The 18,998-nt window shown below is 35.2% G+C and overlaps 1 protein-coding gene across 1 annotated transcript; it reads left to right on the forward strand.

Moving 5' to 3' along the window:
* The first annotated feature begins 448 nt into the window (after positions 1-448).
* On the forward strand, positions 449-17,118 carry LOC132284563 (GLABRA2 expression modulator-like). The gene is made up of 4 exons (XM_059786674.1): positions 449-1,367; positions 1,882-1,983; positions 2,890-3,161; positions 16,232-17,118. Exons 1-4 carry the CDS (start codon positions 935-937, stop codon positions 16,418-16,420), a joined length of 996 nt encoding a protein of 331 aa, XP_059642657.1. The 5' UTR covers positions 449-934; the 3' UTR covers positions 16,421-17,118.
* The last annotated feature ends 1,880 nt before the right edge of the window (positions 17,119-18,998 follow it).

An 18,998-nucleotide genomic window follows, 5' to 3' on the forward strand; every position in this document is an offset into this window, starting at 1 on the left:
CTTACATCACTTGTTTTCATACAGTCACTAAAACGAGAAGGATTTATTTAAATGAATTGAATATAAATTTAACTTAGGAAAATAATAATAATTAAGGCCAAGAAAGTAGTTTTTGTTATGCTTTAATGAAAGGGACACCAAGGAAGTTTATTATTAGTTATTTATTTATTTATTTTTATTCTCATGTATTAATGAAAGGGACATCAAGGGAGTTTATTATTATTATTATTTTATTTTCATGTACTATATATAATACAAGTATTCATTTATTTATCAATTCTTTTTTTTTCATTAATATTGTAGAACATATACTACTAAGCATTTTTTAAATACAGATAGCAATCATAGCATCTTGGAATTCTTATTATTTCTGTGAAATGATCTTCAAAAAATTAATACAAATTACTAAAATTCATTTAAAATTCATCATTATCAAATTATGTAGTAAAAAATTCAATACACTTTAGACAATATGTGAAAAGATGAAGTAAATTAATGACTACAAAAATTAATTTCATTATCTTACCTCCAAAACAGTCGGATTTCGATAACTGCTTCCGCGAACGCGAACCTTAATTTTGTAGCGTGAAATTAAATCGACTACACAGACTGGAACAAGCGGACTCGACTTGAAGAGGAGCCAAGCGTTGGGTGAGAGGCGTCCACTGTTCATTTCCCGCGTTAAACGCCGGGTAATCTGAGTACAGTCTACACCGTCTTTACCGGTGAAGCCAATCATTCTCTCTACTTGGAAGAGGAAAAAGAAAAATAATATACTACCAAGTACGCAACTATATCAACGTCCGACCTAGAAGCCAAACCTCACGCGCCACTTCACGCGCCTCCGAAGCCAATTCTTTCCCCTCTCTCTTTCAATTGTTTTCTTTGAATCCGATACCGAACCGACCAGTTGAGAAGAGCTGAATATATATATATGATGGAAAAGCCTAGCGACGAACAGAAGAAGCCGGATGCGGATCAGACCTCGGGTCAGGAACGGGACCCAAAGCCCAATCCGACTGCGGAGGGCGGTGCTCAACCCAACGTGGAGGTGCCGAAATCTCAGCCTCAGCCTCAGTCCGGTGCAGGTGCTGATCCTGATTCCGCGCTCGGATTGGAGACGCAAAATCAAGCCAACAACGATAATATTAATAATAATAATAATAATGAGAGTCAAAATGAAAGTGAAATTGATGATAAGTCGGCTTTGAATAATCGGTCGAAGAAATCGGTGCATTGGAACAATGACTTGGTTATGAAATCTTCATATTCTGGAACTGTACCTTCTGCTGCTACTGAGGCTGATGGTGGATCCAATCCTTATGTTGCCTCCTCTCCTTCGCTTACCTCCTCACCCTCTTTAAAGGGTCAGAACCTCCCTCTCTCTCTCTATACATATATTAGTGTATCTATTGACATGTATAGAATAGAGATTTAAATGCACATCCACAAATTTGTGGACCCAAAATGTTAAATTCGAATTGCTTCTCTCTCAATTTTCATGATAGTTTGAATTTGAGTTTAGAATTCCTTTAGTATGAACTTATATTGTGAATTTTTTATTGAAATCTCTTGGACAAAATATGGAATTCAGGCTCAAAAATTTCTCTGTTACACATGTATTGTTTGTTAGGTGATGAATTTGGCGTCTGTTTTGGAAGGTTGTTAATTAAAGAAAGGTGTTTCATTCTTTTAATTTTTTATTTTTATTTTTTATTTGTTTGATTAAATACAATGGATAGTGAAATTATATATATTTTTTAAATATATATATATATTTATCAGGTTCAATGGAAAGGTATTCAAAATTTCATTTTTGATGTGTTTTTTTTTTGGTTTTATCTGATACATTTTTATTAATATATTTATTTGTTGTACCAGATAGGATGGATACTGTTCGTGATGTGCTAGGGAAATGGGGAAAGAAGGTTGAAGATGCCGCTAAGAAGGCCGAGGATCTTGCTGAAAACACTTGGCAGCATTGTAAGTGTTCCCATATTTTTGTGTTTCTTTCCTTCGTCTTCATTTAGCTGTAATTTATTCTACATCAAGACTCCTGTTGCTTTCGGATTTGGTAGAATTTAACATAGCAATTTGTTTGAAATTTCATCATTTTAATTTTGGTGAAGGTATAGAAAACGCGGTGAATTCAGTACTACTATATCAGATGTTTAGATTTTGTTTTTTGGCTTATTAATATCATATCATGGGATATAATTAATTGAAATCCGATAGTTTGAATGAATCTAAACTAAGTGCTGAGAGCATGATTCAAGTATTTGGATGTGTCACAATTTGTTTGTTAGTTGTTGCACTTCATTTCTAGTAACCTGCAAGTATATAGTGCTTTATTTCTTAGATTTCCTAGTAAAACTGTAAAACAAAGCAATTCTGTCTTCAATTTCACTACTTGAGCTATCACTGTCCTCTTTCTTAATAGCTTTTAGTGCTAAACTTTTATCTCGAGGGGGAAAGTTTAAGTCATGAGCATGTAGTGATCCTACATGATCTTCTACTTCCACGTTATCTACTGCTTTCTTCAATAGCAGTGACTTCGGAATGAAGCCTAATTGAAAGAGACCTTAAAAAATTTGAACTTTATTTTTTGAGGATCTTCCTATAATATAACTACAATTGGCTATATCATTCAGCTTAGTATAGAATTCATCAAAGGTACCATGTTCTTCTATTTTAAGACTCTGAAACCTAGTCGCTAAAATTTGAATCCTAGAAATTTACTGTAGATGTCGTAAACTTTTTCTAAGATTTCCTAAGAATCTTCTGTTGTAATGCCAGTTTGTGATTCTAGCAAACTGTGAATATGGTGATTCCATCACCAATTTTAAGATGTCATGGTATTGATCCCTATTTTCTATTTGTTTAAATTAGTGAAAACGGCTCCTAGTTTTGCTGATGCTGCCATGGGAAGAATTGCACAGGGAACAAAGGTTCTTGCAGAGGGCGGTTATGAGAAGATTTTTCAACAAACTTTTGAGACAGATCCAGACGAGGAACTTCAAAATTCATATGCATGCTACTTATCCACATCGGCTGGTCCCGTCATGGGAATATTATATGTATCTACAGTAAAGCTTGCATTTTGCAGCGACAGTCCTCTTTCTTATAAAGCTGATGACAAGACTGAATGGAGCTACTATAAGGTACGTCTGCGTGAGCCCCTTTAGCATTAGAAGAGCATATCTAAAGCTAAATGTCGATCATATAAAAAACAAAGGTGCTAGGTGGATATTCTTTGTGCTGTTGCAATACATAAGATTGATGCTTAGTTGTGATCAATAGCTTATGATGTGCATCACGAGTATGGCAGTAGATCCTTTCTGGCTTATCTGTGCTTTATGCTATCAGAATCTTGTTCTGCAATTTAACTCTATTTGGGTGATCACATTCAATAACGTAGTATATGCTTGAAACTTCAAATTGAAGATTCATATAAGAAACTGGGAAGACATTGTTCATTGGCAGCCAACTTGATGGTGATTCTCCATCTGGCCTTGGCCAACTGTTGAAGACTAATGGCTTGATAGCAGTGGTGTTACTCCTATCACTCAATATGTTGGGTTCTATCAATTTATTTATTTATTTTTTCACTGTTACATAGTAGACTAACATTATTACTTCCTCATTGTGATGTCAAGTCATCCACTAGTTTCCAGGTCCTTGCATGTGCTCTTGTTCATGTCCAAATTTGTTTTTCTGGACTTGTATAAGTTATTTTACCTTACTTCCAACCTGATTGGGGTTCCCTTTTCATTTTAATGATAACTTATGGTGTTCCCTTTATATATTTTTCTTGTTGGAATATAGTTGTCTCCTGTCCAGTTAACCCCGTGTATGTGAACCTATAGAAAGGCTTTCGATTCCATTTTCTCAATGTACCCAAAGTCGTTACTTCATTATTAAGCAATGATAGGAGCATCTTGTGGCTATGCTGAGAATGTGCTCCCAATAATCTGAAAGTTACTCCTGTCTAGGTCTTTTTCCCTTAACTTCCTTGTTTTTTTTTTTTCCTTTTCTGAAAGTCCTTTAACTTCTCTTTCATTGTTCTTTTCTTGTGGTTTTAGTCAAAACTACGTCGTACTCTCTTAAAACAAATATGACTTTATCATCGTGATGAGCTTCGGGTTTATGATTCCCCTGTCATCACAAGTGATGTGCATGTTTGATAGTGGTGGTGAAAACTTAATTTCGTCCAATGGAGGGAGTTTGTCACAAGGGTGCTTTTGGATTATGGCAAGCTATGTCAGAAGGATACGGCTGGACTCCCACAATTTGGCAACTTCTCTTGACAAGTGTCAGTGCTACTTAGGTGGCAAGTTAAGGTATAATGTTTTCCAATTTTAAGGTCTATGTGCAAGTGCCACAAAAATTTCAAAAGGGGGTCATATTTTGCAGAGGCCAGTAGATTTCGAATCCATGAACCACTCCCAGGATTTGAATCCAACTTATTCATCTTTCAGAGATAATTGTACAATGATCTTTTTTCTAATCTTTTCCAATTCTGTTTTTCCCCCGGGGCCGGGGGTGGTAGGTGTTTGGTTGGGGGGAATAAAATTTGTAGTCACATATACATTTAACATTGGTTTGTTGGACTAAATGTGGCACTAGATTCTTTATATTTTCATTATGTCCTAAGTTTGAGAGAGTGGGGTTTCCAATCTTTAGCAGCATCAGATCATTCTTGTGATAGTGGGCTTTCAGAAATTTAAATCCACTTTTTTTCCTAGTTTTCCTTTTAAAGTTTTGTATGTGATGAGGTTTGATGGAACCCATGAAATTTTAATCCTCGTCTTTAGTGCAGCACTGCAGCTTGTTGATTGTCTTCCTCATGTTTAGTCCTATTAGTTGAGGGAGTAATGTAAAGTTCTTATGTTTAGAGTTATTCTGCATTAATTTTTCTAGTTGTTTTCCTTTTCCATGTTAATCAAGAATAGGATAGTCTAAATCTGATGATACTTAATTTGTTTGTTGCTTTAATATGTTCTTGGAAGGGTTGAGGAACTACTTAAAATCCCTTTTCATTTATTCATTAACATAGCAGTTTTGTATTGTAGTACCTTTTTTTTTTTGTTGTCTTTTTTTGTTTTAAAATGCCAAAATCATAGATAAAGTTGCACATAATTTGTAAGAAATATGGGTTTTAGGTGCACTTTCTTCACTCACTGGTATTAAGGGACACTCCATTGTGTAACTTGTCATAGCAACCCACCCAACCCATATAGATTGGTTGTCTAATAGATACAGATTATGCTAGAATTTTTCAATTCTAGGGTTGTACAATAAACTTGCATTTGTCATTTAATTATTGTACCTAGTTAATAAGTTCAATTATTGTAGTGAATTAGTGATCAAATATGTCTATACGAAATTGACGTAACATTTTATTTGTACTTTCTTGTTAGATCTTAGTTTCCTGGAGTATAAATCTTCCTGAGGCAACATCAATCAAAATGTTATCCCTACTTCATAAAAGTAACCTAATCATCTGCTGGGCATTCTTGGCCTAGTTTGATCTAAAGAACTCAAGCACGCCCACGAAACATATAGTAGCCAAACAAACATACTAGCTGTGGACCAAACTTTTGTGTTTCCCTATATTATTACTATTTAAATATAATGTGCGATATCATATAATATTTCATAAATCAAATATTGTTGATTGTTGTTTTTACCTGTTGTATAAGTTTTGTTAGATTTAAACACTATACCCCACACCTATGCCAATTACAACTTAGGTCTGCAACTAGGTCGTTCATCCAATTTTCATGTATCTTCAGCATTTATTTTTTAATAATAAAAATTTTGATGGATCGAATCTTAATAAAAGACACTTTGGCAAATGTTTTGGTTTACAGTTATCCTGTGTTAAAAAAAAATATATATATATATATATATATATATATATATATATATATATATATATATTCCGACTCCCAGTTATAGGTTTTGAACTGCCTGCTTTTCAATACAGTTTGCTTTCTTTTTCTTTTCTGATTTTCTGTGTGTTGTGTCTTGTGCTTGTGCCACTTGCACTAGCATTTGCCAAGGTCTGCTATCACGGAGAAAATTTTGGTCATTGCTTTTACTTTTTTTATGAAGTTCGGAAACATAAGGAATACTTTCACCACCATCTTGAATTTATATCCCAGTGTCTCGATTTATCAGTATATATATTTGTAGATGTAATAAGCATTGTTAGTCAATCATTGACTCTAGAGGGGGGTGAATAGAGTCAATGGCCAATGTTTTATAATTTTAAAAAATTTGTTTCCAACTAAATAGCATGCAATACACAAAAAATATTCTAGCAATATAATCACAATTAAAGAGTATAGAGATAGAGAATTGCAAACAGTGACTCGGCAATTTAGCGAGGTTCGGAAGCTCCTACTCCTCGGCTCAAGGTCCTCCCTTGAGACTTTCCAAATCACTAAAGCTCCTCCTTAATGTTGGAGAGCAAACCTTCAACTTGAAGCAAGACTTTGCTTCTTTCCTTGCTAGGAGAACACCCTTCTCCTTAGCTTTGCTTTTGGGTCACACCAACCCTTACAAGAATGTAGAGATATATGAAGATTACAATATAGTTTCTTTCTCTCTCTCTCTCTCTAGAGAATATTACAAGAATTAGTCTCACACTAGAGTAGAAGAAGAAATAAATGAAGCTCTGGTCTTTTAAACTGATACAAGAGAAGGAATAAGAAGTCAATGCTCAAATCAGAATTTCAGATAGCTCTTGAATGCACTTGGATAATGTTCTTTGATGATCTCTAAAAGAAGGACATTTGTTTGTAGACCATCTATCTGTATTTGAAGAGATTTCGAGTTCAATAGAGCTGTTGTAGGTAGTTGGAAGCATTAAATCAAATTCTGGCCGTTGGAAGTTTGAATCTGCAGAGCTACGACCAAACCGGTCGACGTATGGTATAAACCAGTCGACGTATCCTTTATCATACCGGTCGACGTATGCTACTTACCGGTCGACGTATATGTTGAGTTCCTAAGATTTCAGTACTGCCTTGATACTGGTCGACGTATATGCAAACCGGTCGACGTATGAGTTGATCTTTGAATTTCGCCTCTGAATACATACAGGTCGACGTATGGCATAAACCGGTCGACGTATATGAGCTTCTCATCGAATTTGGCTACTGCATAGATACCGGTCAACGTATGGCATGAACCGGTCGACGTATATGAGCTTCTCATCGAATTTAGCTACTGCATAGATACCGGTCGACGTATATGAGCTTCTCATCGAATTTGGCTACTGCATAGATACCGGTCGACGTATGGCATGAACCGGTCGACGTATATGAGTTGATCTTTGAATATTGCCTCTACCTTGTAGAACATTTGCATTCTCTTGTTTTTGCATCATCTTGTGCGTTAGTTAACCATATTCTTTATAGAATGTTTGCAGCCTCTTTATGTTTTAGGAATGTGCATCTGAGTCCATATGATGTCATGAAGATCCTTTCATTTCTTCAATTAAGAAGCATTTATTTCCTTGCATTCAAACTCAGTTGAAATATTAGAATATAAAACTCCTTTAACTGATTTGTTATCATCAAAACAAATGGATTAGGACTTTGATCAACAATCTCCCCCTTTTTGATGATGACAAATCAAGCATGTGATCTAGAAATGATATTGGGTTGTATTTGTAAAATACTCTCCCTGTCAATTTGCACACAGTGAATATAATGATCATGCTTGTAAAAAAAAATATTTAAGACAGGTATGACTGAAAGAATTTGCAAGCAAATGTTTTAAATTTGGAAATGATGTCTCCCCCTTACTACATGCTATATTTCACATTTTTTATGATTCATGGATCAATATAAAACCAACTAATAACAAGAAATAAATGTACTATCAAGATTGTCATAGCTAAAAATATCACAGCACATTATCCAAATACCAAAGTTTTATCAAAATATTCCTATAGTTAAGATAACAAAATGTCACAGTTTCTAAACTAGTCAGATCACATCATTGTTCTCCCCCTTTGTCACATCAAAAAGAGGGGAAGAGCAAACAGCTAATGAGGTGGTAAACCGAAATTGGTGCGCAACTCCTGAAGATCAATATTCATGCTTCTCAGTTCTGCTCTTAGCATGGCCACTTCCTCTTGAGTTTTACGAGAGACAACTAGTTGCTGAAGGATGAGCTCTCGAATAGATGGGTCTGTAGATGGATCAGCCTGCACATTGTCAAGAGGCATCTCAACTTCCATATCAGCTAATTCCATATTAGCTGGAGGGACTTCATTATCACTTTGGTTGCCCTCTGCTTCCTCGCCATCCGAATCTTCAGTTTCGCTTTCAGTTTGATCACCACCCACTATTTTGGGATCATACCAATTTCCATCATCATCCCTTTTTAATCTCATACGGAGAAGAGCCGACTTGTCAAAGCGATGTTGAGATAGCAGGTTCATTTTGGGCTGACCAGCGAACATAACCCCTTTTGCTCGAAAGATCTTGGTGAGAGGCATTGCGTAGTATAGATGACACTTCTCACGGTTGACACAATCCATCATGTGATGGTATATTAAGTGAGGCACATTAATTTTCGGTCCCTTAAGTACACACCAGGTTAGAAGAGCTTCTATGTAGGAAACGTCAGAATAGCCACCGGTCTTAGGAATGATGGAATGGACGATGACGCGATAGATTATTCGGGCTTCAATGGTGAGGTCACTGGATTTTATGATGTCTATGTCCTCGGTAGTTTTGTCGTGACAAATGTCACGAACTGCTGTGAGAGGATCAAAGTCAGCATTTTGATACCAAGCATGGGTTTAGTAATGCCGGAGACCACCCTCGGGAAGATTTAGTAAAATCCTTAGATCACTTTTGCGAAGTGAGAGATTAACACCTTGGACAAATGAGTTAAGGCTATTTGTTTCAGAATCTCTCTTGAGATGGGTGTAGAATAGGTGGACTAATTTTGGATAGAATGGAATTTCCATTGAGACGAAATCAGCCAAGCCTACAGCTTCAAACAGCTCATAAGTGTTAAGATTATTAGCAAGACAATCGGGCCCTTTTTAGGGTTTTCCCATAAGCTACTTTCTTTTGAAGAAAAATGGTTTCATAGTTCTCTTTATCCTCAGGGGATTGGAAGAGCATAGGAGGAGGTTGAACAGATGGAGCAGAAACACTGGCTTCATGATCATGACGGGCCTTGGTTCTCTTTTCACGGGAGTGGGAAGCATAGGATGGGTTTTTTTTAGGACCCATTAGTTTAGGATTGATGATAAGCTTAACAAGAGTAATTTTAAAAAAAATTTAATGAAACCCTTAATTTAAGCAGAAGGATTTTGAAGGTGCGATATAGAGGGTTAAATATATATAAAAAAATATCAATACAAGTGTGTGTATGAATAAATTCTTAAAGTTATGGCACTAATGATGACTAGAGACTTAGGAAGATTGAGTGTTCACATAACATAAGAGAACCTAAACACTGAAGCTTTGAACCCTAGATTTATTAAGATTGCTTATGAAAGATTCAATATAGAGGATGAATATATAGAGCATGATACTGATTGAATCAAGAGTAATATGATTTTGAAAAGCTTACCTTAAACGATGTGAGATTGGAAGAGGCTTTGAGAAACCCTAAGTCGCCTTGAGAGGGAAGAGAGAGGGAACGAGAATGAATAGTGTCGTTCAATAGTGAAAAAATAGCATATCAGTGAAAGAAGAAAACCCGGAGCAAATACTGACCCGTAACTTAGAATTGACCTGTCACAAGAATCGGTCGACGTAAAGGTTCCAAGAGTCAACCGGTTCTCTTTAATTCGGTCGACGTATAGTTTTGAGACGTCGACCGGTTTGTGCCTAGATGCTGAATCAATTTTGATTTCATGATTGGACCACTTCACTTGCACAAGCCATCCTTAAATTCCTTTTGAGAGAGTAGAATTGATCTTCTTGAATGGGTTTAGTGAAAATGTCCGCTAATTGCTTCTCGGTGCTAATAAATGTGAGTACGATGTCACCTTTTGACACATGATCCCTTAGAAAATGATATCGAATTTCAATATGCTTAGTTCTTGAATGTTGGATCGGATTTTTTGAAATGCATATTGCGCTTGTGTTATCGCACAAGATAGGGTTATGGTCATACTTAAGACCAAAATCTTCAAGTTGTTGCTTAATATAAAGAGTTTGAGCACAACAATTTCCAGCTGCAATATATTCAGCTTCAGCAGTAGATAGAGCCACAGAATGTTGTTTCTTGCAAGCCCAAGATACTAGGGACTGTCCAAGGAAGTGACATGTCCCACTAGTACTTTTTCTATCAACTTTGCACCCGCCAAAATCCGCGTCCGAGTATCCAACAAGTTCAAATGAGGTATGCCTAGGATACCAAAGACCTAAACTCAAGGTTTTGCTTAAATAGCGAAAAATTCTTTTAACTGCACACAAGTGAGATTCTTTTGGACAAGATTGAAAACGAGTACACAAACATACACTAAACATGATGTCCGGTCTACTTGCGGTTAAATACAAGAGACTACTAATCATGCCTCGATATTTTTTAATATCTACATTAACCCCTTTTTCATCTTTATCAAGTTTTAAGGATGAGCTCATGGGAGTGTGAGCATGTTTGACTTCCTCCAAGCCAAATTTCTTTAACAAATCTTTAACATACTTTGATTGGCAAATAAAAATGCCATCAAGTGTTTGTTTAATTTGCAATCCTAGAAAGAAAGTTAGTTCACCCATCATACTCATTTCTAACTCATTTTGTATACTATGAGCAAGCTTTTCACAAAGCATTTTATTGGTTGATCCAAAGATAATATCGTCAACGTAAATTTGAACAATCAATAAATTGCAATCAATAGACTTAGTAAATAGAGTGTTGTCAATTTTTCCTCTAGAAAAACCATTTTCGAGTAGAAATTTACTTAGCCTTTCATACCAAGCTCTTGGAGCTTGTTTCAAGCTGTATAATGCTTTTGTCAACTTAAAGACTTGGTTTGGACACTCATAACTTTCAAAGCCCGGTGGTTGCTCAACAAATACTTCTTCATCAATGAATCCATTCAAAAAGGCACTTTTAACATCCATTTGATACAATTTAAAGTTCTTGTATGATGTAAAAGCAAGTAGTATTCTTATAGCTTCAAGTCTGGCTACGGGAGCAAAGGTTTCTTCATAATTAATTCCTTCTTCTTGATTATACCCTTGAGCTACGAGTCTTGCCTTGTTTCTCACAATGGTTCCTTGTTCATCCTTTTTGTTTTTGAAAACCCATTTTGTGCCAATGACAGACTTATCCTTAGGTCTTGGAACCAATTGTCAAACTTCATTTCTTTCAAATTGGTTGAGTTCTTCTTGCATTGCTAGGAGCCAAGACTCATCATTTTCAGCTTCTTGAATATTTTTTGGTTCAAAATGTGAAACAAAAGCAACATAATTGCATATATTGCTTATTTGAGATCGAGTCCTTACACCTTTGGATGGATCGCCAATGATTTGATTAATTGGATGATGAGTCACTTGCTTCCAAGATATAGGAGGTGTTTCCACATGAGAGTGACTTTCTTTTGAATTGACTTTGGAGAGATCATTTCGAGATGAATCATTTAAGTTAGGATTTTCAAGATTCTTTTCAATTTCAACCACATCCTCATTTTCATCCATAAAACATCTAAGAGGGGGAAGAGGTGATTCATCAAATACAACATGTATAGATTCAGCAACCACAAGTGTTCTTTTGTTAAATACTCTAAATGTTTTGCTACGAGATGAATACCCTAAGAAGATCCCTTCATCCGATTTAGGTTCAAATTTCCCTACGTTGTCTTTGTCGTTTAATACAAAGCATCTACACCTAAAAACCTTAAAATAACCAATGTTTGGCTTCTTTTTGTTCCAAAGTTCGTAAGGGGTTTTGTTGAGAAGTTTCCTAATAATGACTCTATTTATGACATAGCATGAGGTACTAACGGCTTCGGCCTATAGAGTTCTAGGAGATTTATGTTCATTTAACATGGTCCTAGCCATTTCTTGTAGAGACCTATTTTTCCTTTCAACAACTCCGTTTTGTTGGGGAGATCTAGGAGCCGAAAGATTATGATGATACCCATTATTATCACAAAAACTTTCAACATCTTGGTTTTCAAACTCTCTTCCTCTATCACTCCTAATAGCCTTAATCTTACACTCTTGTTCGTTCTCAACTCTTTTGCAAAATTTAGCAAAAATTGAATGAGTTTCATTTTTGCGTGCAAGGAAAAACACCTAAGTGAATCTAGAGTAATCATCAACAATGACAAATGCATAGAGTTTTCCACCAAGACTAGCAATTCTCTCCGGACCAAATAGATCCATATGAATCAACTCGAGTAGTCTTGAAGTAGTTAAGTCCTTTTTCCTTTTAAATGATGATTTAATTTGCTTCCCTATTTGGCATGCACTACAAATTTTATCCTTCAAATAATTAGTCTTTGGGAGGCCTTTGACTAATTCATTTTTAGATAATTTTGAAATTAAATCCATGCTAGCATGACCCAACCTTCTATGCCATAACCAACTATTTTCATTTGAAGAAACAAAGTACTTAACATCTTGATTATGTAATTCATACAAAAGCAAAGTATATACATTACCATTTCTAAGAGCATGAAATACTTCATCATTATTCCTTTTAACAATGCATTTATCCGATTGAAACAGCACATCATATCCTTTATCACATAGTTGGCTAATACTAAACAAATTATGTTTTAAGCCTTTGACAAGTAAGACATCATCAATAGATAATGAAGAGGATATACCGATAGATCCGATCCCGATAACCTTGCCTTTTGAATTATCTTCAAATGTAACGCTTCCTCATTTGTGAGGCTTGATAGAGAGAAATTTTGATCAATCTCCAGTCATGTGTCTTGAGCAATCACTATCAAGGAACCATTTGTCCTTGGATGAGTATGGAGACTTCAAGCAAACCTATAAAAGGAATTTGAGTAATCTTCTTTTGGTACCCACAATTTCTTGGGTCTATGAAAGTTAGGAAGAAGCTTATATGTACCTTTAATAACCCAAGTTTCTTTTGTCATACATGGCCTAATAGACAATGGTTGATCTTATGTCCTAACTTCTTACAATAGTTACATTTTGGACTAAAAGAAGAATTTTTAACAAAGTAATTGTTCAAAGGTTTTCTCTTTTTCAATAAACAAGAATTTTTGTTGTGAGGATCAAAGCCAAGCCCATCTTTAGCATAAGCATTTCTTTGTTTTCCAAGTAAGAGGTTCAAATTTTCTCTACCTTTTGTGAACTTAGCTAAGATTTCAACTTGATCCTCAATAATGACTTTCAATGATTCATTTTCAGCAATTAACTCAATTGAGGCCTTTTCTTGAGCAAGTTCTTTTTCCTTTTTCAAAGTTTCATTTTCAAGTTGAGATTTTTCAAAGTTTTGAGAAATGATGAGTTTTTCTCTTCTAAGGCTAGCACATTTTTGAACCATTTTACCTAGTTCATCATGTAATTCTTTTAAAGCATCTAGCAAATAGTTGTGTGCATCAACCAATTCATCATAAGTAGTTTCTTAGTCAAATGAGTTATGATTAGAGTTTACCTTATCTTCATCGGCCATGAGACAAAGATTGACCAATTTGTTGAAGTCATCGTCACTTTCGGATCCATTTGAATCATCATCCTCCCATGTAGCTCTCATGGCTTTGCCTTTCTTTTTCCTTTCCTTCTCATTTTTGTAGACGTAGCAATCGGATTTGAAATGCCCCGGTTTTCCACAATGAAAGCATGTAGGAGCTTCTCTTTTTCCTTATTCACTAGATGAACCACTTCTTTTAAAATTGTTACTCTTTTGAAACTTCTTCATTTGAAGGACTCTTCTCACAGTTTTGGTAATAAGGGCAATTTCTTCTTCTTCTTCATTTGGAGCCTTATCAATTGTGACTTCTTTGGTAGAAGATTGAAGAGCAATATCCTTCTTTTGAGTCTCCTTCTCTTCATCTTTATCATTCATTTCAAGTTCATATGCCATCAATGAACCAATGAGTTCATCTATGGGAAGAGTGTTGAGATTCTTGGCCTCTTGGATGGCGGTCTTCTTTGCTTCCCAATTCTTAAGCAATGACCTAAGAATTTTTCTCACATTCTCGGATGATGTGTATGACTTTCCGAGAGCCTTCAAAGGATTCACAATGTTAGTAAAACGAGAGTACATTTCACTAATAGTTTATTTGCCATTCATGGTAAAAAGGTCATATTTATGTACAAGCATATTCATTTTGGATTCCTTAACATGACTAGTACCTACATAGGTAACTTCAAGTTTATCCCAAATTTCTTTAGCCGTTTCGCAATCCGAAATTCTATTGAATTCGTCTTTGTTTAAGGCACAATAAAGATTTGTAATGGCTTTGACATTGCATTGTACAAGTTTACGATCACTAAGGGTCCATTCAATATCAGGTGTTGGAACATTTTCACCATTTACTACTTTGGTTAGAACATGGTCTCCTTGTTCGGTGGCTTTCCAAACATCTATGTCTATGCCTCTTAGGAATGCTTTCATTTTGATTTTCCAATAATTGTAGTCACTTCCATCAAACCATGGAGGTCTATTGTTAGATTGACCTTCTTGGTGAAACATTGTATTTGCCATGATCTTTCTCTAAGATGGTTAAATCTTTTTCTAGAGATTAGGTTCTGATACCAATTGTTAATCAATGATTGACTCTAGAGGGGGGGTGAATAGAGTCAATGGCCAATGTTTTATAATTTTAAAAAATTTGTTTCCAACTAAATAGCATGTAATACACAAAAAATATTCTAGCAATATAATCACAATTAAAGAGTATAGAGATAGCGAATTGCAAACAGTGACTCGGCAATTTAGCGAGGTTCGGAAGCTCCTGCTCCTCGGCTCAAGGTCCTCCCTTGAGACTTTCCAAATCACTAAAGCTCCTCCTTAATGTTGGAGAGCAAACCTTCAACTTGAAGCAAGACTTTGCTTCTTTCCTTGCTAGGAGAACACCCTTCTCCTTAGCTTTGCTTTTAGGTCACACCAACCCTTACAAGAATGTAGAGATATATGAAGATTACAATATAGTTTCTTTCTCTCTCTCTCTCTCTAGAGAATATTACAAGAATTAGTCTCACACTAGAGTAGAAGAAGAAATAAATGAAGCTCTGGTCTTTTAAACTGATACAAGAGAAGGAATAAGAAGTCAATGCTCAGATCAGAATTTCAGATAGCTCTTGAATGCACTTGGATAATGTTCTTTGATGATCTCTAAAAGAAGGACATTTGTTTGTAGACCATCTATCTGTATTTGAAGAGATTTCGAATTCAATAGAGCTGTTGTAGGTAGTTGGAAGCATTAAATCAAATTCACGCCGTTGGAAGATTGAATCTGTAGAGCTGCGACCAAACCGGTCGACGTATGGTATAAACCAGTCGACGTATCCTTTATCATACCGGTCGATGTATGCTACTTACCGGTCGATGTATATGTTGAGTTCCTAAGATTTCAGTACTGCCTTGATACCAGTCGACGTATGTGCAAACCGGTCGACGTATGAGTTGATCTTTGAATTTCGCCTCTGAATACATACAGGTCGACGTATGGCATAAACCGGTCGACGTATATGAGCTTCTCATCGAATTTGGCTACTGCATAGATACCGGTCGACGTATGGCATGAACCGATCGACGTATATGAGCTTCTCATCGAATTTGGCTACTGCATAGATACCGGTCGACGTATGGCATGAACGGTCGACATATATGAGTTGATCTTTGAATATTGCCTCTACCTTGTAGAACATTTGCATTCTCTTGTTTTTGCATCATCTTGTGCGTTAGTTAACCATATTCTTTATAGAATGTTTGCAGCCTCTTTATGTTTCAGGAATGTGCATTTGAGTCCATATGATGTCATGAAGATCCTTTCATTTCTTCAATTAAGAAGCATTTATTTCCTTGCATTCAAACTCAGTTGAAATATTAGAATATAAAACTCCTTTAACTGATTTGTTATCATCAAAACAAATGGATTAGGACTTTGATCGACAAGCATCTTTGATAAAAATTTCTTGCTATACATATTATTATTATATATATTGGTCTCTTCTTTTATATATGAATTTGATCATAGAAAGTATATGGCAGCATTTACTGACACTTTTTATTGCTTGTTTCATTGTGTATATAGGTAATTATCCCGCTACATCAGATTAAAGCGGTTAACCCTTCATCAAGCCGAACTAATCCCGCTGAAAAATACATCCAGGTTATCTCTGTTGATGGCCATGAATTTTGGTACATGGGCTTTCTAAACTACGACAGTGCGGTGCAGCGCCTACAGGAAGTTTCGCAAGCCGGTGACTTACAATCAGTGTGACACTAATCTCCCGTTTTTTAAGCTTTAAGCGCATGGTTAAGTGTGTTCATGATGCCAAGAACCACTTAACTGTCATACTTCAATCCTGGAGTGCTCTTGAAGCATCTTGACTTAAAAGATCAAAGACGATGCCACAACTCTTCTTTGAGGACTCTTTTTGATATAGCTATAGAGATGAGACTAGGTGAGTGGACATTTCATGACTACAGATAAAATAGGTATATGGAGTCTTGCTAGTTTACAGTTCATATGGTAATAATTTTGCATGCTACAAATCATTTGGCTACTTAACATTGTATTGGATCTCTTTTTTTGGTAAGGTAATATGATCTGTTGAAGATACTAGCTGTATAAATCCTGCACTTTACAATTGCAAGTCTCTTGATTTTTTTTTTTTATTTAAAATTTCTAGACCTGCTTTATTGCATAATCTGCATTTAACTAGAATAATTTATTTATTTATTTATTATTATTTTTTTTATTGGTAAGAAACTCGTACACCCATTTGCTCTTACGAGGATTTAGAATTTATGATCGAATAAACTCATGCACCCATTTGCTCTTACGAGGACTTAGAATTTATGTTCCAATTTGTGGCGCGTGCCGCAATACCCCATTAAGGGAAGCCCCCGGTCTAATCTTTTAGTGGAGTTGGTTTGGAGACGGATGGGGCTTGAGAAATGGGAGGTGGGAACTCAGGGAAGCAATTCATGGACCTAAGGTGCAAGTTAATGCCATTGACATGACAACTTACCCAGTAACTAACCTTTCAAAAAAAGTAATAATAAATAAATAATAAAAAATTACCAATGGATGAATTATCTAGCACAATTAGTTTTTCACTTTTCAAAAAGAAATTAGAAGTACAAGTTTAAGAAGAAAAATTTGTGTGAGAGTATTAACTAGAAAATAAATAAATAAATAAAAAACTTACCCACTAACTAGAAGGGTAGGATGGGTATGGTTTCAACCAAGCAAAATAATTTGGCTTTTGAGAAATTTGTTTTAGACTCCAGAAGAAAATTTCTCAATAACTTAGAAAATAAAGAATTATAAGAAATGTTCTTTTTAAATTATATTTCGTATATATTTTTTTAACTAAGTCTTTGTAAAACAGTTTTTAAAAATCGGTTAACCAAACAATCACTATGGAAAAAATTAATCTAAGTTCCGATAATTATAAAGGTAGATTCGTAATTATTTTTAAAAAATCTAATATCGTTATATATTTTTATAAATCGATTAATTTCATCGGATGAAAGCTGGTGGTACCGGACTAACGGTACTTTCTGTAGACAAATTTGATGGAGAATGCAAGGATTGAATTTCACAACTCTTAGTTCTTTATTCATTACACTTCAATCACGATTCTGCGACTACATACCATGCTCTAAAATTTTCAAATACCGAGAATATTGCAGCTGACAGTATAAAAAACTCAGTAAACTAGGGTTGAGACTTATTATTACCAGTTTAGTCTGGTCAAAGTTATGCATCAGCTCCAATATAAATGTGGATTTTCCTTATCTGGGACCTCTGGGTACAAATATATATATATATATAGATCTGAATTTTCCTCTATAAATGTGAGCTTAGCAAAAGGAAATCAATAAAATCTGTGGTGGTCCAGTCGAATATGACTAGTCAAACAAAAACAGATGTCATCTGAAAACTTTATTAATTAGTTACATTCTTTTACACTCTCCATGGGTGGATCTGTAATTTCAGTAACTAGAATCCGACAGTGACAAAAACTGCCATATTGCTAAAATAAACTTTGTTAGTAACAGTACAGTAGTAATATTTTTAACTGGTCTTTACAATCGAAATAAGTAGAAATAAAAAATTACTTGTTCTGATACTATACTACTGAGTTTCTGACCAAGCCTCTTTTACCCATCTCTCTACTTTTTACGGTTGGTATTCACCACCCACCACTCCCCCACAGCTTACAAAAAGTTGCAGTACTCTTGGTTGTCGTGTTGCTAACGTGGTAATTTTGGTGGTGGTCACTAGTTCAGGTCCCGTCAATGTATATTTTCTTGGTAAAAAGAAACCAAGGTTCTACTGCCCCTAGAAAGATGTACTTCAGATATATATATATATATATATACACACACACACAATGAGAGAGAGATCACTTCAATTCAATTGACAGCAGAGCTGTTATAACCTGTTCTACGCCCCACCACAATTTGCAGTGACAGAGACTTTAGTAAGAGACAATGGCACAGCATACCTACAGGGTAATCGGTGGAACTGTTAAGAATTGAAACGGTGTTTAAGTTGGATTTCGATTTCAATTTACAGTTTTGATTTCAAATTTCGAAACTGTTAAGAACCGGAATGGTATAATAATTATATATATTATGTTTTTAATTATATAATTACGATACTTACAAGGATATATATATATATGTATATATATAATAAATAAATGTATGTTCTCATATACAATATTATATACTAAGATGCATTGCAGATGAGTTTAGAGTTAATAAATTATTATTATTTTTTAAATAAAAAAAAATTGAAACCGAAACTAGGACCATGGAACCGATTCAGAACCGAAACAATT

This window comes from Cornus florida, unplaced genomic scaffold (genome assembly GCF_030987335.1).
Source record: "Cornus florida cultivar Cherokee Brave unplaced genomic scaffold, ASM3098733v1 CherokeeBrave_3.0.0_Hap2_Chr11, whole genome shotgun sequence".
In the NCBI taxonomy this organism is placed as follows: domain Eukaryota; kingdom Viridiplantae; phylum Streptophyta; class Magnoliopsida; order Cornales; family Cornaceae; genus Cornus; species Cornus florida.